We start from the raw sequence: 21,871 nt of genomic DNA, 5'->3' as shown, positions 1-21,871 counted from the left end.
TTAGTTTTAGACTTGGTTTGGATGTGAATAAAAATATAATTTATAAGAAATAAGTGAGAAAAGAAATTGAGAATAATAAGTTATGGACTTTGACTTGATGATCAAAGGAATAAAGTCTTATTTTTTATTAGGCTAGTGCTCATTGTTCTTCATGGTACATTAAGTTGACAGTTTTTGTTATATAAAACAAGTTATTGGAAGTACCCTTGGGTGTAAGTGATAAATTCCAAAGGACAATGTTATTTTTTGAAAATATTTAACAAAGAGTTGGACAATTATGGTATGTGTATTTATTGAAAGTAAGGGCTTGGTTACCTATGTTTTAGAATCTTTGGTCAAACTTCTGTGAGGGCTTTATTTTGGTTAGAGGTCGTTAGGGCCAAATACTAGCAGCGTGGTATCATTCAAATTTGATATTTGCAACTACCTAGAATTGGTCAAAATTTGAGGATACTTTCTTCAAATTTCGCCCTCAAATTTCCAGGTGATACTACCACAACCTAGAGATGCTCTTAGATTTTAAATGTCTCGGCATTCCATTATCTTATTAATTATCGATCATATCATATATGATATATATATATATATATATATATATATATATATATATATATATATATATATATATATATATATATATATATATATATATATATATATATATATAGAGCACCGCTCTTAGATGGACATCATTTACGGACTTTACTTAAAAACCAAAATTTCAAAATACGAAATAGACTCTCACACAGGGTTTTCTCATGACTCGCTCCTTCTCTCTCCGAAGTCCAAACTTAACTATTTCCTTGAAGAGCTTGTTTTCTTGAATTGTCGATGGTTGAAGATGAAGGCTATCAACATTTCTGCTCCCGTCCTGAAGAGACTGGTAATACTTGATATTTTAGAGCATAAGGATAGTTTTCATGATTGTGAGATAAAGGTGCATAAGGATAGTTTTCATGATTGTGAGATAAAGGTTTATGCAGAGAGTCTTGTATCCTTGGAGTTGGATTGCAATATGGCGTATGAGTTATCATTATACAACATGTTCTCTCTATTCAATGCATCTATTGATATCTGTAGCACCCGAAAAATTGGCCAGCGTGTGGATAAGCTTCTTAAAGCGATCTGTGATGTAAAGGATCTTAGGTTATCTGATGATTCAATTGAGGTAGGTTCTTTGCTCTTTTTGTCTTTTTTAGTTTACATGCATGTCAGATAACCTCATTGTTGTTGCCAATACTTTTTATACCCTTTGGATACCTGATTCCTGATAAATGTTGTAACATGGTTTGATATTCAAGACGCTCTCTAAAGCAGGTCTCACAGAAAATTTACTAAAATTTTCAAACTTGAAATATGTGAGATTGAGCATGGGTGTGGATTTGTTTAATGGTGAATATTTGACGGAGTTGCTTCACTACTTTCCTAACATGGAATGTCTTTTAATTGACTATGTAAGTTTCCAGTATATTAGTATATAGTTCTCTTCATTTATTCCTTTATTACTAGTATTTGTATTCGCCCGTCTAAAGTTTGGTGTGATTTTAACCTAGGGACTTGGTGTATGTGAATTTGAAGAAGATGGTGTGACAGATCAGGCGACTCCTCGAGATTTTCTGTCTAACCTTAAGTCAGTTGAAGTCTGGGAATTTAGTGGAAGTAAGAATGAGCTATGTTTCCTTAAATTTTTGCTGAAGAATACAAGAGCCTTGGAAACAATGACTACCATTTCCTCTTCTGAATTACTGTCAGATCCAGATAAGCAATTGGAGGTTACTAAAAAATTGCTAATGGTTCCTAAAGGCTCCATGCATAGTGTAATTGACATCTCTTAAAGCAGTCCCAAGATTTATGAGATTTGGGCATGTAAGTGTTATTGCCTTTTTCATTCTCAACAAAAGCTAACTTCGACACTACTCTGGTTATATTTTCTAACACTAGTGCATTCTGGCTGATTATTAGGAATGTTGGAGGTGAAAATCTGAAAGAAACTAAGTTCATCAAGTCAACGAACAGGGAAGCTTGTGACGGTTGAGCATCTGAGAGAAATAGGCATGTTCAAAGAAACACTCCATCCGATTCGAGGATGATTCATCGGATTTCGGAATAGTCTCCAGCAAAGAAGCAAGTCTTACTTTTTGGGGCCATAAGCTGAAGTTGTACTACAAACTAACATTTAGAAGCTTGCTTTGTTTGTCAGAATTGGATTTCTCCGCATTACGAAATTACACTTCTGAAGCTTTTTCTTTCATTTAAATGTTGCAATTGCATGCATATTAAACTTTTCTCTTAGGTGTTCTCCTTTCATTGATATATCTTTATCAAGCACTTACCAAATCATCATTAATCATTACAGAGTGAAAATGAAAGAATGTTTTCTTCATGGAGTTTAACCGACCCAATACAGCCGAACGAAACGCCTAATGACCATATGGATTTAGCCCATCTACCATCCTTCATGGATTTAAACTCGCAATGCTTGGAAGAATTGCGAGTTTGTTGATTTGTGGATTGATGAAATGGAAGAGTATAAGAAAGATTCTGCGTCGAAGAAGCTGGTTAAATGAAGATGAACAAGTGCAGTATGATATAGTTCTGGAGATGATAGTACTAGGCATTTTTTAGGTGATGATGATGGTATTCTTTTCCCTAATCTGTTGGGTGTATTTGTTCTTAATTTGTATCTCTGATTAACTGGAGAATACATTTTTCTAGATAACCTGTATTTGCTATTGTTCTATTTTCCACTGGACCATCAGTAAAACTGTAGTGGAATAACGACGCTCTGTAGACATCTAATGCCATGCTGTTTAGATACAACAATTAATAAACATTATCCGAGGAAATATTGAATCTAAAATTGCTTAGAATGTTGTGTTACATGGATAACATTAAACACTGCCATAATTTGGACAATGTATTTGGAAAAATTGGTTAATCACCTCCTAGAATGTAAAAGCGGTACTCGATGACAAAGGACTAACATCTGATCGAGAACAGTTTCAAAATGAGAACGACCAGGCAATTTCTATAATACTTCCAAATGTCAGTATCCCTTGTATATATACACAAAGAATATAAAGGCTCTCCACAGTTTAACATTCTGCTAATGGCAGAGTATAATAAGGGACTAGGAAAAAAAAAAACTCCTATTCCATATGAGATGACTAAACCCTTCTTTCTTCTTTTTTTCTTTTCTTTTTCCCACCTTCTGGACTGTAGGCAACTTTAAGCCGTGTAAAGGAAATGATAAAACATAAATAAAAAGCATGTTTTGAACTTTAAACAATATCCACTGTATGAACACTAAAACTCTCTCTCTCACACAATCTTCTCTCCCTCTTTTTTCCTCTCTCTTACTGTTTCCTCTCCTAACTTTTCTCTTGCGGCCCCCCTCTTTTTCTCCTCATCTTCTCCTTTTTATATCCTTCTTCATCTCATCTGGTCCGTCCATCTGTCTTGTCTTCCTACGACTATCCTGCCGACCATACACCTACCACCCCGTGGACTAGGGTTCCGCGGTCTTGATTCGCTTCTCCTCCTTGTTCTTGCTTATGTTGCCTCCTATTCTCTACATCGCGGACTTAGTCCAATCTTTGCATATCAGGCTACTACAAATGCCCCTTCTCGACTCCGCGATCTCGTTAAGGGATCCGGGGTCGAGAACCCTCACCGTTATCCTCTTTCTGCCGCCCCATACCCTTTTTTCTTGGTTTGCGTGTGAACCTTACTACAATCATCATGCGCATTTTTAGCCATCCCTCGTTCTTTGTGCTTCCATGTGTCCAGCGCTGGCTGGGTTACTCAACTAACTCCTCGAGCTCCACAACCCATGAAGTTACATTTTTGCCCTTTCCCTCTTCCTCATTTCACTTTCACTCTCCCTTGGTTTTCCACTGCTCTCTCCTTCACTCCCCTCCGATCAACCGCTGGTTTGCGTGCACTCCGTTGGTTTCTTGGCGGTTCTTTCATTCTTTCGGACCTCACCTCAGGCGTATCCACTCTCCTTGCTCCCTTTGGTACGTTTTCTAGGCTTGTTTTACTTTTGATCAAACTAAATAGTGAGTTCTTTCCATATTCTGCGCTTGTCTCTCCGTTTTTCTGATGTCGGGCTCTAACTCCGGTGACTCTTCCACTTCTTGTTCACCCCCAATAGCATCCCCGCCTCCTCTTGCCCCTACAGTGGCCCCATCCACCTTCGGGTGCCCAGTCTCTTTGCTACCTGCACCTTCACGATGCCGCCGTCTTAATTTAGACGCAATTAGGGCTGCTTATGGCATTCCAGCCAACATAACCCTAGAACACGTGCCATCCCTCTCCCACTACCCTCAACTGGTTCCCCATCGTCCCCCGTCACTCTCTTGGATGTCGAGGTGTGCAACCACTTCAACATCCCCCCCTACCAAGGTATAGGAAACTTTTGGAGAACTATGTATGCTGCGAATGCTTACAATAGAACCGGCGAGCCCAAAATCACCAGCCACGATATCTTCTCCCACTACTTCCTTAAGAAAAGCACCAAAGATGTCGGTGTGGGATACCAGTCATTCTGTGTACATCCTCAGAAGCTACCCCTTTTCTCCGTACTACCTCCTCAGACAAAGTATGGCACCATTACCCTTTATATGTATCAGGACAATTTCTGTCTGTGGACCTTCCTTCAGATTTAACTCTTAACCACCTCGCCTTCATTACCCGTGGTGAGTGTCTTCGTACTTCCCTTCTTTCTTATTGTATTATTACCGTTATGCTCTAACTCGCTGTTCTTCTCCGTTCTGTAGGTTGGCGGCCAGACTCCAAATCCCAACTCTATTCAGGCGAATCTTGTCCTATTTTTCAAAGATCCCGCGATCTCAGACACAATCAAGCCAGTTACTTAGGCATCAATCCTACAACCGCCACTCCCGTTACAAATCCCCAGTCTGCACACTTTCCGTGGCTTCTCAGCTCCCTCCATCCTCCTCCTCCCAAAAAGCGGAAACCCAGAGCATCTCCCCCCACCCGGAAAAGATCCCGCATCTCGTCCTCCCACCGCCGTCATCCTCGCATCTCCTCTTAACCCTTTAGTTCCCGTGACTCTCCTACCACCTCCGCGCCCGAAGACATCCCCTCTTATCGCTCCATTTCCAACTGGGACGACCAGTATACCTCTCCCACCTCCCCTACCAACGACATGGATGTTCGTAAGCAGAAATTTTTTGACAATGACTCTGAGGAAGATGAAGTGACTAAAGTTTCCCCGCCCGAGATGAGGGCTCCTGCCGAAATGCCCCCGTCCAAGAGGCAGCGGACCTCAACTTCTTAAAGGTCCGTCTGTTGTTCGGTTGTTCCGCGAACCTCTGTGTCTGAAGCACCTGCCCCCCTCAATTCTTTGCTTCCCTCTGCAGTCTCTTCCCCAAGCGCTCGCCGGCCTGGCAAGGAACCGATTCTACTGGCCGCCCCTGTTTCTGACTTGGCCCCTGCAGAAGACTTCTGCCCCATCTTCAACGTGCGCAACCGCCGAGTATCCACTGCTGACTCCGCCCTAGACAATGCAGTGGTAGCCGCTTCCCTGTTTTACAACTCCCATCTGCCCAGAGACATTGCCTACGCCGATGGGGGTTCATTTGATACCCACCACACTTCCTTTTATACTAACTGGGAATGGGTACGTTCCATTCTCTCATCAATTTTTTTTTACTCTCTCTATTTCTGTCTCCAGGTGAGCTTAGACATTTCTTTCATGATCCGCGGTCTTCTCAGCACCAAGAACAAATTGGCTGCCTTGGAGAAAGAGATCAACGACCCTTGTGGACTAAAGGCCGCCCATGCAGGGCTTCAATCCGAATTAGCTGCTGCTAACATGGCCAAACTCAAGGCCCAGAATGAACTGCATTCCACGGAGTCATCTTATCAGACCTACATGGATTCGGTGAATGCTCCTTGAAATGCTCCTTGAACATCAGCTCAACCTATCTGAATTAGCCCAACAACACCAAGCTGCCGTCGACTCCCTCCGTCAAGAACAGGAAGCTGCTACCGCCGTTCTACTTCAGCAACACCAAGATGACATGGCTACTCTTCGTGAAAGCTTTAAGACTCTTGCTGACAAACGGGTAACCAAGAAGATCCAGGAAGAGCTTGCCCGACTTACCCAGGAAGGACGACTTCTACCTGAAAAGCCTTACACCCCAGCTGCAGCCCCTTCCGGAGATGCCCATGAAGAAGTGACCACCACTGAGACACTTCCCCGCTCCCCGGTGCATGAAGAGAACTCCCTCCCCGCCGTGGTTACCGAAGAGACCCATATTGGGACCCCGGAGAATGTTACTGCAGCCCTCACCACCACACCCTCTGAAGAAGTTTCTAATGTCCTACTTGCCACTGACTCCCCATCTGAGAAGCAATAGAACTACTCTTTGTCTTTTGTACATCGTTGTAATAAGTCCCTTTGTCCCATCTAAGCCATTTATTGCATTACACTTGTTTTCTAGCTTCTGTTTATGTTTGAATATTAACGGATGTTCCCATCCGTATATATGTTTAGGTTTATGTTTGAATACTAATCTCTTTCCTGTGAAGTTTGATTTTGTTCAGCATGTTTGTCATCTCTTCCTCTCTTGATTTTGCTATTTGCCTAAGTCATCCTGCACCTTTTGTCCATCAGTTTCACCTTTTTCTTGTCTTTCTGTAGCCCTTGCCTTGTCTTTTCCTCTAAGTCTGGATATTCCCTCAATTGTGATCCAGCCTCCGTGCTCCGCGACGAATTCCTTGTATTGGTGATAGGCTTGTCCCTCTTGCTGTTTTCGCGATGGTAGAGTATATCTGTGAAGGACTCTAACTCCCTTCTATTTCTCTCTATGTTTGGCCTCATGCCTCACATGGTGTTAGTCTCTATAATCCGCAAAGGGCTCCTCCCGCTCCGCGGACTTTATAACCTCGGTGAGTCGAATGGGGCAACTCCTCTTGCCTTCAACTCCCTTTAGCCTCTTGTCAGCGAAGGGCTCTTCCCCTCCGCTGTCTCCCTCCACGCTGGGGTTTCATGCCCCATGTGTGATTTGCTCCCCCACGAAGGGTTCATCCTACTCCGCGGGTTCTGTATTCTCAGCACTTCCTTTGGGGCCTCTTGCCCCTGGCTCATCTCTAGCCTCGTATCAGCGAAGGGCTCATCCCCTCCGCTGTCTCTCTCCACCTTCAGGCTCTATGCCCCTATGATATTATTGGCCTCTGCGCTGGCTCTGCTCTGGGATTCATAGCTTCCGAAAGCCATTGGGGCCTCGCCTTGCCCCAGGTCCAAATTTGACCTTGTGTCAGCGAAGGGCTCATCCCTCCGCGGTCTCGTTGGCATTTCACGTCTTGTAGTTATTTTGGGCTCCTACCTCTATAAACAATGATTTCTTCTCAAAAGTGTTGTTGCATTATATGTTTACATACAGCCCCAGATTCAGGCAATATGTTTCCATTAGATTCAAGTGTGAATTTTTTTTAACATTCTCACATTCCACTGCTTCCCTATCAGTTTGGCGTCCTGTGTCTACAATTTGTAGGTGCCCGCCCCTCTGATATCCACCACCGTATAAGGCCCCTCCCAGTTTGGACCCAGCTTTCCATCTTTCTCTTTCCTGGTACTAGGTGTCACTCGGCGGAGCACCAGGTCACCTATTTGGAACTGCCTTGGCTTGACCCTCCTGTTATACTGTCTTTGCAACCTCCGGTGGTACTCCTCCAGCCTTATACAGGCAATGTCTCTTCTCTCCTATGCTAGATTCATATCTACTGCTAAGATTCTCCAGTTTGAACCCTCCTCCACGACCTTTGTCCGTGTTGTAGCTGCCACCATCTCTGACAGGATCACGGCCTCCACCCCATAAGCCAACGAAAATGGAGTCTCTTGGGAGGACGACCGAGGTGTGGTCCGGTAGGCCCACAATACATAATTAAACTCGTCGGCCCACGCCCCCTTCTTATCCTTTAACTTCCTCTTTAAGTTGTTTATGATGGTCTTGTTGGAGGACTCTGCCTGTCCGTTGCCCTCGGGGTTGTAAGGGGCCGAGAACCCCTGTCTTACGTTGTAGGCTTGCAAGAATCTGGCCACCTTTGCTCCCTCAGAACCGAAGTTCCATTTATGCGCTATGATGGCGTACGACATCCCAAACCTGCATATGATATTCTCCCATAAAAACTTGATGACTTGCGCTTCCTTCACCTGCTACAGGGGCACGACTTCAATCCATTTTGTGAAATAATCTGTGACCGCGAGCATGAACCTCCTTTTACCACTGGCCATGGGCAGCAGTCCCACTATATCCATTGCCCACATAGCGAAAGGCCACGGACTTGAGACATTGTGAAGGGGTTCAGGGGCGAATATCAACTGTGCAAATCTCTGACATTTGTCACACCTCTTAGCAAATTCCATAGCATCCCTCTTCATGTGGGGCCAGAAATACCTCTGTGTTAGTAGTCGGTGTGCCGTTATCCTTCCCGCAGAATGACTCCCACAATCTCCCTCGTGTAATTCTGCCAACACCTCCTGGGATAGTGGCGGACCCAAACATTTTAGAAGTGGTCCACTGAAGTTTTTCTGATATAACTCTCCTTCCAGTAGAACGTATCTCCGAGAAGTCTGCTCCCATCTCCTTCTTTCCCTTTTATCTGTGACTTCCTTTCCCGCCAAAAAGTCCTTAATAGGCTCCATCCAACCCTCCTTCTCTTCTGCGACATGACAAATTTCCATCTCATCCTCGGTACTCGATTTCTCCAACCTTCCCACATGTATTATTCTCTCCTCCGATCCGGGAATTGCAGCTGCTACATATGCTAGGGCATCGGCGTGTCTGTTCTCTCCTCGGCCCAAGTGAAGGAAACAGATTTTCGTGAATTTCTCAACTCGTTTACGCACCACATTCAAATATCTTGCCATCCTGGGACATCGAGCTGCGAACCCTCCGTTCACTTGACAGACCACTAAGTTTGAATCAGAATAGACTGTCAGCTCCTTCACTCCCAAATCTTCGACCATTCTCAATCCGGCGATCACCGCTTCGTACTCCGCCTCATTGCTAGATGCCGCGAACCCGAGTTTCATGGTTTGCTCTATTCTGCTATTATCAGGTGTAACCAACACGATTCCTATGCCGCTGCATGCATCGGTAGCCGATCTATCCGCGAACACCCTCCACCCATTCCTCTTATCCCACGGGTCTAGAAGGTCTGGCTCGCTCTCCCGCTCCGGCTCCATAATCATCTCCTCTCCCCACGTGGGATCCTCTGTAGGAAACTCTGCCAGAAATTCAGCCACCGCCTGCGCCTTCTTCGCGGTTCTTATCTGATACTGTATCTCATAGGAACTCAGCATCACTACCCACTTCAACATCTTACCAGATTTTTCCGTTCTCAGTGCTTGTCTCAGAGGCAAATTTGTTACCAACACCACCATATGTGCTTCAAAATAGGGCTTTAGCTTCAGGGCTGAAAATACCAATGCCAAGGCATACCTCTCGATTCTACTATATCGCGTCTCCGCGTCTAACAAAGTCTTGCTCTGAAAATATACCGGCTTCTCCACCTTGTCTACCACCCGAACTAGAACCGAGCTGACTGCATACTCCGTGGCCCCCAAGTACAAATATAAGTTCTCCCCAGTCTCGGGCCGCGATAACAAAGGTGCTTTGCCCAAATTTTTTTTTTCAATTCTTGGAATGCCTCTTCACACTCTGCGGTCCATATAAAATCCGGTGTGCTCTTCAACAGTCGGTACAGTGGTCTGCACTTGTCAGCTGACTTGGAGATGAATCTATTCAGAGCTGCGACTCTTCCTGCTAACCGCACTTGTCAGCTGACTTGGAGATGAATCTATTCAGAGCTGCGACTCTTCCTGCTAACCGCTGTACTTCCTTCACATTCTGCGGAGATGACATCTCTATCAAGGACCTGATTTGCTTGGGGTTAGCTTCGATTCCCCTATGAGTAACAATATACTCCAAAAACTTTCCTGTAGTCACCCCGAAAGTACACTTCTCTGGGTTCAGTTTCAAGTTGTATTTACGTAGTATCCCGAACGTTTCTCGCAACCCCTCTATATGTTCCTCTTCTGACATACTTTTCTCCACTATGTCGTCTATATAAATCTCAATATATTCCCCTTCGAATCTTGCTTTCGAACATTTTCTCACCCAACCGTTGGAAGGTTGCCCCTGCATTTTTCAAACCAAACGACATCCTCGTATAGCAGGAGTAAGTACTGCCCTCCACCACAAATGAAGTCTTCTCCTGATCGGGCCCATATATCGCGACCTGATTATACCCCATTGACGCGTCCATGAAGGAAAAGATCTTAAACCCGGCCGTCCTGTCCACCAACTTATCTGCTCGCGGCATGGGATAGCTGTCCTTTGGACACTCTAGATTCACATCCGTAAAGTCCACGCACATACACACTTTCCCATTCTTTTTTGGTACCGCGACTATATTAGATAACCAGTCTGTGAACTCTACCTCTCGGATTATTCCCGCCCTTTTCAATCTGGCGACCTCTTCCCAGATCCCTTCAGCATATTTTGGCCTAATATTGCGCATCTTTTGCCTCACGGGTTTGGCGTTCTCTTTCATATGCACGTGATGACATGCGAACTCGGGGTCCAACCCAGTAACATCTTCTATTGTCTAAGCGAAGACATTTCTATTTTCTGACAAGAACTATATCAATTTACCCCTCCACTCCTCAGGCAAGCTAGATCCTATCGACGTGAACTTCTCCTCTTCCCCTATCCCAATATTCACCACCTCTATCTCATCGAGCATCTTTGGACCCGACGCGGTCTCACCCTCCTCTTCCCCCGAGGTGCACTATAATTGCTATGCCAGCCTTTTCCTAGGATTGGAAGCCTCTCTTTCTGATCCACCTATCAGCCTTTTCACGGTTCCTCGATGACTGTTTTTTGCCGTAACCTGATCACTGTAGACCTCATACATGCTAGTAGGGGTGGGGAATCGTATTACCTGATAATACATTGATGGGACCGCCTTCATCTCGTGAATCCACCGCCTTCCCAAGATTGCATTATATTGCGATGCCGAATCCACCACCATGAAATGGGCGAACACTGTCACCGGCCTTGTTGTCACTGGCAGTAGGAGTTCCCCCATGGGCTTGGTCATACTTCCGTTAAATCCATACAAATTAGTTTGCGAAGGACGCAGCTGCTTAGGATCAACTCCCATTTCCTCCAAAGCACCTCTGAACAATAGATCTACCGCATTTCCACAATCAATCAATACCCTTTTCACCATGAAATTCCCCATTGCCACTGTAATGACCAATGCGTCTTCATGTGGTAAGTCCACTGCTCTTAGGTTCGCATCGCTAAACACGATTCTATCCTTTTCTGCCGCTGTCCCAGCTCCCTGCCGAGGCCTATCCATTCTCTCATTTATCTGCTGGATGCTCGCAGTCTGCCGTATCTTGTCTCTATGAGCGTTATGACTCATAACCTCCCCGCTGTAAATCACGTTGATGGTTCGATTATCCTTCCCTGCGGCGGCATCGCTCCTCATTCCGACCGTCTCTCACAAATTCTCCCATCCTCCCTTTTTCCACCATTCTCTGAACCAACCATTTTAGAGCGTAACAGTCATTCGTCTCATGATTCCTTATCTGATGATATGCACAAAAGGGCTTCTCCGGTATCTCCATTGGCATGGTTCGCGGTCCTTCATACCCCGGGCGATCCTTTATTAGGAGCAAAATCTCACTGAGCAGCTTGTTCAATGGAGTCTGTTCCATCTCGCGGTATGGCTTCCTCTCTCTGTACTCTCTTCGGATTCCTTCCCGGCTTCCCTCTGCTCGCGCTCCGTATCTGCGGTATCTCCCACTTTCTTTCTCCGATGTCCCCACTTTCTAGCGTTCCCGATCCTCCTCCAAGGACAACACGACCTTCCCCGTTCTCTTGGAATCTTTCTGCATAGAATCTTCATATCTTATATATTTTTCCACTCGTGGATACAGCTCATGTAGTGTCGCAATCTCATTCTTGGCCACGGATTGGTGCACTCCTGTCCCCAGGAGCAAGCCTCTCTCAAAGGTTATCACTGCTATCCTCTCATTCAGATTTTCAACTTTCAGGGTCTCTGCCTTGAACCGACATAGAAATTCCCTAACTGATTCTATGGACCTTTGTCGCACATTGAATAGAGCCGCGATGTCCACCACTAGCTTTTTCTGATGTATGAAGTGATCTATGAACGCCTGCTCCAACTCCTGGAAACTCTTGATGCTCCCCGCCGGCAATCGGTAATACCAATCCGATGCCCCTCCCTTAAGACTAGCTGGGAATATCATACACCATAAACCGTCATACCTAGCCTCTTGCCAGAGTGGCATCTGTTGCCGAAAATGATGAATGTGGTCCGCTGGATCCCCTTTGCCGTCATACCTCTCAAACCTTGGTTGGGCGAACCGCTTTGGGACCACTGAGGCCCATATGTCATCTGCTAATGGGTTGCGAATCAACCCGACCACCACCGTTCCCCGCTCTCAGACGTTCGCCGGTTTGCCTCCCTATCATTGTCCGGTCTCCTCCTCATCTTGATTTCATTTTGGGACTTGGCCTCCTCCTCCATTGCTCATCGTTTCCCTCTCTCTCAATTTTCTACGTGTTTCTTATTGCTCATCCTTCTAATAATTCTCCTCCTCATCTTCATGAACCCTAACCTTCTTTGGCTTACCCACCCCCGGTGCCATTTCTAAGTTGCCTTTCTCTAGTCCCCCTCCAAATGTATGAACTTCTCTCTCTCTCACACAATCTTCTAAGTTGCTATCTATGATTAGTGGATCATAGCCACAAATTATTAGACCTTAACTCATTTTGTAGGAGTGTGTGGTATAAACTATGGCATAAAAAGTATGGTAAATGGAACTTGCTCATATGTTTGTCAGTAAGCCATATCTCTCATTTAAAATTGTTTTTTTCATTGTGTTATGTAGCAAATTGTGTTATGGTTTAATCTCTTTAATCAATTCATTGTTTTGATCCAAGGCCAAATATTTTGATCCTCGAACCAATCCAAAACCAATATATATCGGATATATCATCAATATATCCCAAAACCGATATATGTTGGTGATATATCTGAAATATCAACGATATTTTCTTCCTTGGGTTAATCTCTTTTATTGTTTGACTATTTGCAGTTGGTATAGTCGATATTATAATAGTATAGTATATTCAAATGATGCTCTACCAGATAGAGACCAAATGTGCTTTCTTTTTTCCTTCTTAATATATATATGGTTGAAAGAGCTGGGGTATTTTCTAAAGAGATGGCGTACTATAATTATATATTGGCATGTTCTTATTGTAGAATGACACTTAATGTGTTAATGTGTAGAGGAGGTTTCTCTAAAACCTTTCAGTCATGTTGTTGCTGAGACTTTCACTACAGAGACTGCACAAAGATTGGGTTGTCCAACAGTGAAGTTTATCAAGGAGATGAAGGTTTCAGTGAAACAAACAATATTATTTGTGTGGGGAATTAATGATACCCCCCATATCCCCACATTTGAAGATCTCTTTTGCGATACCCTCACATTTTCAACTTCCGTCAGTCAACAGTTAGTTGACCGAGTTAAACCGTTAGAAAAAAAACTCAAAAAAAAAAACAACATAATTTAATAGTGGAAGTTACCAAAATACCCCTCCACCAGTGGCGGAGCCACATGGTGGTTACATGGGACACGTGCCAGACAGAAATCAGTTTGTCGTTACTGCCAATGTGTGTTAGTGACGCCATAGACTTACGCCCACCCTTTAAGTTAAAGCACAATTAGTCAATTACTGAAGGACTCCAGGTGAATTATCTAGTACAATTACCCAAAACACATTTTAACCATGCTGTTATACATAAACAACTTTGCACTACGATCGATTCACAACTAGGATTTCAAGGGAAACATGTCTACAGACTCAAAGGTTCTTAGTATATATTATCCCCGATCTAAGTTTACCACATTTTTCAATGAAAATGTAATACTTAATGGTTAGGCCATTAAAATAAAAATCCCTATTTGGATGTTTAGTGGCATAATAATAAGCTTTTATTGCTTATATATGGTTAACCAAATCAAGGCATTTTTTCCCCAGTAAGGTATCCAAGTGCCCCATGTGCCGGTGATTCTTGGCTCCGCCACTGTCCTCCACTATTTAATTAGGTCGATTTTTCAATTGCTGTAAACTCACGACCACTCTTTTTCCTTTTTTTTGTTTGTTTTTCTTTTAGTGGAGGTTACCAAAATACCCTCCACTATTTAATTATGTAGATTTTTTGGTAGTAAACTCTCCACTCTTTTTCTTTTTTTTGTTTGTTTTTTTTTAGTGGAGGGTATTTTTGGTAATTTTTTCATTTTTTCAGTTTTTTTTCTAATGGTTTGACTCGGTCAACTAATGTTGACTGACGGAAGTTGAAAATGTGGGGGTATCGCAAATGATCTTCAAATGTGGTGGGTATCGCAAAAGAGATCTTCAAATGTGGGGTATCGCTAATTCCCCCTATTATTTGTGTTGTACTTCAGTATTTGTAAGGCGTTGAGTAAACACAGGTTTTATGTTCAGCACAATTACAACCTCCCCCCTCAATCTGATAATACTTGAAAACATAATAACAAAAGAGAAAATCTAGTGTGCACACGATAACAAAATCATGTCATCGTCATTTTTAAACATCAACATCGTGAGAAAGAACTCAGAAAGAGGCTTCCACACTATTTAGTAATGTGGGAACTGCTGCAGGGGAAAAATTCCTATGTAGGCCTAACACTATTTTCATGTGCATGTTTGAACGGGTAGCCAAAGGGCTATGGAAGACATAAATGAGGCTTTCTTCAATGCACACATATATTTGCCACTCGTTTTTCAGTTTTTCAATCTTAAAGGAAAAAAAAAGACCGACTTGTCAACAGTACCCAAAAACATTTGTACCATATTTGTCTTCAGTATTGTCTACCATTTTTTTCTCTAACTGACTCGCGAACTTGTTCTTCGCTCTACTGTCAACGAAACATAAAGGCGAGTTCATATCTTCTCTTCTTCGCTCCTCTCTCAAATTTGTATGTTGTTTCTCCACCTGGTATCTCTCACGTACTCCACTCATTCTCTCTCTTTTTTCAATTTTTTATCTTTTCAAGTGCATGGGTATGATCTTCTTCCTCTATTGTTTTTTTTTTTTTTTTTTTTTTTTAATTTCAGTTTCTTAGGATTTTTAGAAGCCCAATTTTTTCACCCAATACATTTTGTATGAATTTAGTTTGTTTCTATATGTTTACTGTTGGGGTTTATACTAATACCAATCGATTCCCCCACTACACAGATAACTTAATTGTATTTGAACTCAATTCAACTCCAAACAAATTCTAAATATCAACTACAACCTATACTAACATGCCCAACTCGCTAAACAACTATTAACAACAGATAATAATGTAAAACAGAATTAAATGCATACCACAACACAAAGATATACCGTGGTTCGGCCAATGGTGTATACTTTCACAAGAGCTAGTTCTTTATAAAGTGGGAAAGAAGATTACAATCTCTCCTTTCAGTCTCTCACCTTACTAGATCACTCTTATCTCTTTACAGGGTTGTCTCTCTGTAAATGTTATCTCTCAATCTTGATAGCTTTCAAGATTCGGTTTTTTTTTTCGACTTTTGTGGTGCCTCTTGTGTCTCTTCTGGGTGTTAGGTTTTGCCAAAACTCTAACTCTTATTGCAAACTCGTGGTCCCAATTTTCTTTTGAAAATAGACTTGGGCGCGGGTTGCGCCTCGGACAAGACCAAGTCGAGCGTGGGTCACGCTGAAGGTATTGGAAGTCTTCCATGGCATGGGCGCGGGTCACGTCTTGGTCAAGGCCAATCTGAGCGCGGGTTGCACTCAAATATTTTCACACAGAATGAACTCCTTTTCTCTCTCCTCATATGAGGGATAAAGCCAACATTTACGACAATGTAGATTGATTGTTTTGCGCACTTAATTTATATCCAATTGAGCATTTGCTTTGGACTTTAGTTAATTCATCTAACCCAAGTTTGAGATTCGGATAGTTAGTATAAAGAACCAATTAGTTAGAAGTTATAGTTGTATAGTTTTCATGTAGTGTTCACCACCTCTTATTAAAAAGACTTTTGTTCGCTCATGTTCATGAAGTGTTCTGAAGAAGTGTTTGAACAAAAATGGAAGGATTTGTTAGAAGCACACCGAGTCAATGACCACGAGTGGGTGAAGGAGATATACAGGAAAAAGATGAGGTGGGGCAGAGGCATATCTCCATGGCACATTCTTTGGTGGTTGTAGAACCAACCAATGTTGTGAAAGCATAAACTCTGTTATTCAACATCACGTGAAGCCCGATATGAGAATGGTTAAACTCTATAATAAATTGGAATTGGCACTTGAAAAGATTCGTCACCGTGAGCACGAAGAGGAAGTGATTACTTTGACAACCAAGCCAATAATTAAGACCCACTTGATTGGGTATTTAAATTAGGTAGAATCATTGTACACACGGGCGGCTTTTGATGTGTTTAATAAGCAATTGTACATTGTAGATTCGAAAAGGGATCTAGTTGACAATATTCTTTCCTACATTTCACGTCTTCATTTGAGTAAGGGCCGCAAGTCCATTGTGCATTACAATGTTGTTGATCAAAGCGCCAAATGTTCTTGTGGACTATTTGAATCTTGGGGTTTTCCATGCAAACACATCATCTCTGTTTTCAAAAATGAAGATGTCTGCAAAATGCCCTCTAGTTGCATATTAAGGAGGTGGACGCGCGCAACATGTGAAATCGGCTATTCCAGTTGTTCTTTCTAATATTGTACACAGGGAAGCTGCTTATGTTATGCGCTACAGTGAGCTTACGGGGATTTGCAAGAACATATGTATGGGGGCTGCCGAATCTGAAGGAGCTAGTGGAGAATGAGATCCCATTAAGTCATGAAAGAAACACTCAAGTTCCCATTTTGGAGCCATTAGATACTCCGGGAGATACCACCCAGTTTGAGCTGATTAGGGATCCACCCCATGTAGCACCTAAGGGTCGACAGAAGAAAAGACTTAAAGCCCACAATGAGACAACAAAGAACATTTGTGGCCTTTGTGGTGTTAATTAAAGGGCAGACAAGACTCACATGCCCAGTAGTAGAGGGTAAACATCGCTTTAAGTTTTTCAATAATAGTATTAATATATTCAAGAACTCTAGATGTAAATGTGTTACACTCATAGTAATTCTTGATTTTATTAACTACAATTTTATTTGTGTGTTTGTTTAGGTCCAAGTACAAACTTAGACCATTTGGGGAAATGTGTTCGATCGGCCGATTTGAGTGACGAAGAGGAGGTACATTCCATGAGTGGTAAGTACTGCCTTTTGCTTAATTTTGGTTTCCAGTCCTTAATATAGTTCACAATTTCTTTTTCTAATATAGGTGCATGTGGTTTTGTTGCTATGGCGAATTCAGATAAAAAGAAAGGACGAGCTCGAATCAACAGGTGTGGAAACTGCCATGAACCAAGGCATACGAAGCGTAAGTGTCCATGGCCTAAACCTCAATCACAAGGTTGTGCCCATGCTCTTTGATATCCTGAACTATGTATATATTTCTTTCAATATTAGTATTTTCAAAAAGCTTTGTATTTCATTATCTAATTTATTGCATGAATTCTTTTCAAACAACTTATGTTCCAACAACTCCACCTTCTAAGGTAATTGCATTTATGGTTATATTCTTCCCCGTAGGATCCATGAATTATGGTGTTTTTTTTTTATCTGTTGTCTTGTGTTTGTTGAAATCTTTGTTAAACATTGGAGTAAATAAAAATGTTGACTATGTATCGTAATTGTTTATCAATTGCTTTTTGGCACGTAAACATAATGTGATGTGTGGGACTTGCGCATTATTCAGAATTTGTGAGTGTATGCATTTCACATTTACTAGGTTTAAAAGGTTGATTGTGAAAGTATGTGTGGATGTTAATGGGAGTTCTAGATTTGGTTCACATTTTGGCCATTCGGTTTCGACACCGAAAAAAACTCTTCTAATTATGAGGTTAGTTCTTATTTGACTGGGCTTCATCAACTTGATATTGAAACGGGGAGGATGGTTTCCGAATGGAATTTTGAGAAAAAGTGGACTGATATTAGCAATAGTAAGGGGTCTCAGTTGGACCCTTCAGCATCGACATTCCTGGATTTGGATGATAATGGGCTTTGTAGGTGGGATAAGCATGATCAAAAATATATGGTTCAAAATCTCGCAAGTGAGAGTACAATGGCCTTGAATTGGACTTAAGGTCATCAATTTTCTAGAGGGATGAACTTTCAGCGGCAATTTGTTGCTTTATATCCCTAAAGTCTGCTTCATTTCTATGGAGATTCTATGCTACTATTCTTTCCAAATGATTTGCAGGTTGAATAAAGCTTGGATGATGTTTAGTACATAGAGAGGTAATAAGCATCTAAGTAATTTTCCCCCTTCAAGCAGTACAATTTGAATTTATTTCTTTTTAAGCAAGCGATTCTAAGTTACACGATTTAACTGCAAAAATCAATGTTCTTCATGCTGATTATGTTCTTAAATTTGGGTTTCTATTCTTTAAATTTTATAGTCATTATGGAAACAAATGGTAGTTGAAATTCATTGGGAGTGGGTATGATATTAATTTCGCAATTGAATTGCGGAAGATGCTCAGGTATGTAACATGTTATTTCTTCAATTGAGATTACATTATGATATGTGAATTAAGAAAACTTCTTGAGTTGATTTAGGACTGACCACATAAGAGCATCTATAAAAGAGCATCTATAAAGATTTCGCTATGAGATTTATTCAAATTTTGCTACCCATATGAAGAAATTTTGGGCACAAAGACTTGTCATCTATATCGTGGTAGTTAATATGATATATAGTGGAAGATTTAACATGTTATTTCTTTTTTAATTAGTTATGTTTGGGAAATCTATATAGTATTTATTCAAATTTTGCTACCCATATGAAATTTTAGTTAGTATATAGTATTTCAGTTTTTAATTAGTTATGTTTTCTATTAGTACTTTGATAGAAATCTTTGGGTTCAACACAAAGACTTGTCATCTATATCGTTTTGTGCGGTTATCCTCTTTCTGCTCTGGGTTTTTCACTATTTCCACAATTGGTAATTCATCACATGATTAACGTCTATGGATTTCTTGTTTAATCGATTATCGTTTTCTGTGCAGAGGGCACAACGTAAAGCGCTGGACACCCTTAACATGATTGGGCTCTCAAACTCTGTCTTGAAACTTATTGAAAAGCGGCATCATGTTGACAAGTGGATTGCATACACAGGCATGGCCGTGACTATCATCTTAGTGAACGTTTTTTGGAGACCTACTCCACTAAAACTCCACTAAATGATTTGCTTTAAAAAAGATGCTTAGGGGTGCCAAATTTGGCTAGGCAAGCTAAAAGGTCTATGTGGCACTTTTTAGCATCCCAATTTAGCAGCTCTCCATTGGACTTGCTCTTAGGCCTGTGATGTTTAGTATTTGGCGAGGGATATCGAACACGCTCAAACCAAGTGGAAAAGAAATCAAGTTGAAGACAAATAGTTAGGGATGATATAATGATTTTTTTTTTGTGGTTTGTTTTTTACTACTTTAAACTACAAAGATAATAAATATAATTAGTAAAAAAATAAATAAAAGAATGTGGTTTAGATTATGGAAGGTGATAGAGATTAGAGAAATTAAACTCCACCTCAAGATTCTTTCAAATGCAATAAATGTTACTAATTTGATTTCAATAACTAATCATAGACAACTAATTATAATTGATCCCTTGTAGTTGTGTTATCATCTCTACTAACTAACTACAAGCATATGGAACTCTATTAACATCATAGTTATATGTATGCAATGAAATCCCTAACATTTCTATGAGTAAAATAAAATCTCTTTTAGTTCCAAACATAAAAATGCCATAATTCCTAATGAAATCAAACTAGCTAAATCTATTACATCAAACTTTCTCTTGGGGTTTTATTTAACTCTCCAATTGAGAGTATTACCCCATTGTCATTGGAAGTTAATCAATAACAAATGAGTAAACATGAAAAGAGAATGAGAATGGAAGAAAAAGAAGTGAGTTTTATTACTAAAATTACAACTACTTCTACAACTAATTTAATCCTACTCCTACTTGCTAATTTAGAGAAAGAGAATAATGAGAGAAGATTTGGTTACAAGGCCTTAAGTGAATTGACAAGTTTATTTAGAGCACCACCCCTCCTATTTATAGTTTCAAAGGAGTGAAATGGGTGGCCAAGATTATATCTTACATTTTCAATCCAAAGGTTACAAATTAATCTACTTTTATAATAGAATTTATTTAATATAAGTGGAGAAAGTGGGTGAATAGTAATTCCCATTACAAGATAAATAATTAGGAGTGGTTTGTGCACTTATTAAATAGAGAAAGTGGGTGATTACATAAGCTTTCACTTAATGACATCATGATGAATAGTAATTAGATTTTTACATTGTCTTAGTTCGGACCTATTTTATTTCCTAGTCCAGTAAATTGATAGAACCTGTATACCATTGTGTAAAGCTTGTTATGCTGATCGTTTTGACAGGTCATACACCCAAAACGGAGTTCAGAGTCAAAAGATATGATTTTCTGAAGTTTCGTTGACTTTTCTGCAAGATTTGACCAGGGTTGACCCGGAATTGACTATTTTGACCAGGCTTTATGGGCTCGATTATGATCTTTTTTCAGCTTCCAATGGGCTTCTTTTGGACTTGATAAAAAAGCTTTGTTTTCAATTAGCATATTCACCTTGTTTCCATGCCAAAATGCCGATTTTATTGAAATTTCATCGTTTACGTGTCGAAACCTACAAAAGCATAGAAATATAATTAATTTGCATTTATTACACACATAATTAACTAATATGTAATGTCTCTACAAGGTTTATATTACATTTTTGGGTGCTTATCAGCCTGCAACTGCACTTTTGCTATTTTTGAGGTATGAGAATAATAGCTTTATTTTTGAGTTTACTCTATTTGGCTAGGTCATTGGCAATTGACTATAAGATTGGATATCCTTATCTTTTTGTATGGTGTGTGTTGTGAAAAGGTGTTTGGAAGCACACTCAAGAGTAACTTAATATCTTCATAACAGAAGATATGGGTTTTGCATCCTCGAATTTTTATTGAATGAGATTATAGCAGTTGGTCAACTTACCGCAGCTTTCCCTACATTGATCATGAATATTATGTTGTTTTGGGGATGTGCTTTGGATTCTAGTAAGGTTAAGTTGAAGTTGCATGAAAATGCACGTATTTATCTGGAGTGTATTCAGAAGGAGTGGAATTTGCTTGAAGTTTTAGCTGCTGAGATGGAATCGAAGGAGGAAGAGGAGGAAGATTTAGCTTATTTTGATGCAGGAGCTTTGGAAATGGCTACTACGGAGATAGCTCGTTTCTTATTACTTCATATGGCATGCGAACTCTCCATAACTAGTATGAGATGATTTGTATAGGCTAACGTTCTCTTAGTGACCTCTGTGAGGCTATCCAGACTAGGCAAGGTACCATTCTCCGTAACCAAGAGAAGCTTCAGTCTAATTTTGAGTTGCTTAGTGATAGTCACGAGGATCTCCAGGCTAACATGGAGACTCTCGCTTGTACTCATACTGAGCGTTGAGAAGCCATAGATGTTGTATTGGAACAATAGCGCACGTTTCAAGATAAAGTTCTACGACGCCTGTCATCTCATGATGGTTCTTCCTCTACTGACTCTGGAAGGCATGAACGTTGTCGACGTAGGACGGATGGCTCTGGCCCTTCCTCA

At 41.1% G+C, this 21,871-nt stretch overlaps 2 protein-coding genes and 1 long non-coding RNA gene across 3 annotated transcripts; 1 reads left to right on the top strand and 2 right to left on the bottom strand.

The window, feature by feature from the left end:
* The first annotated feature begins 727 nt into the window (after positions 1–727).
* On the top strand, positions 728–1,542 carry LOC147489123 (uncharacterized). The gene is made up of 3 exons (XR_015202082.1): positions 728–883; positions 1,081–1,168; positions 1,302–1,542. It is a non-coding gene; the product is annotated as an uncharacterized LOC147489123 (long non-coding RNA).
* Positions 1,543–7,735: 6,193 nt separating this feature from the next.
* LOC147489122 (uncharacterized) lies at positions 7,736–9,418 on the bottom strand. Its single transcript, XM_086574576.1, has 2 exons — positions 8,247–9,418; positions 7,736–8,135 (listed from the first exon to the last, which is right to left on the bottom strand). The coding sequence occupies exons 1-2, from the start codon at positions 9,416–9,418 to the stop codon at positions 7,736–7,738; spliced, it is 1,572 nt and encodes a 523-aa protein (XP_086430702.1).
* Positions 9,419–11,878: 2,460 nt separating this feature from the next.
* On the bottom strand, positions 11,879–12,361 carry LOC147489121 (uncharacterized). Its single transcript, XM_086574575.1, has one exon. It carries the CDS (start codon positions 12,359–12,361, stop codon positions 11,879–11,881), a length of 483 nt encoding a protein of 160 aa, XP_086430701.1.
* Positions 12,362–21,871: the final 9,510 nt, after the last annotated feature.

Source organism: Coptis chinensis, chromosome 7 (assembly GCF_015680905.1).
Source record: "Coptis chinensis isolate HL-2020 chromosome 7, ASM1568090v1, whole genome shotgun sequence".
Lineage (NCBI taxonomy): Eukaryota > Viridiplantae > Streptophyta > Magnoliopsida > Ranunculales > Ranunculaceae > Coptis > Coptis chinensis.
This window is presented reverse-complemented; position numbering and strand designations above follow the sequence as displayed.

Coding starts and splice junctions, on each gene's coding strand:
- LOC147489122 (XM_086574576.1), bottom strand. CDS start 9,418: ATGGTGGTGTTGGTAACAAATTTGCCTCTGAGACAAGCACTGAGAACG. Junction 8,136..8,246: donor ATGGCCAGTGGTAAAAGGAG/GTTCATGCTCGC, acceptor TATCATATGCAG/GTTTGGGATGTCGTACGCCA.
- LOC147489121 (XM_086574575.1), bottom strand. CDS start 12,361: ATGCCACTCTGGCAAGAGGCTAGGTATGACGGTTTATGGTGTATGATA.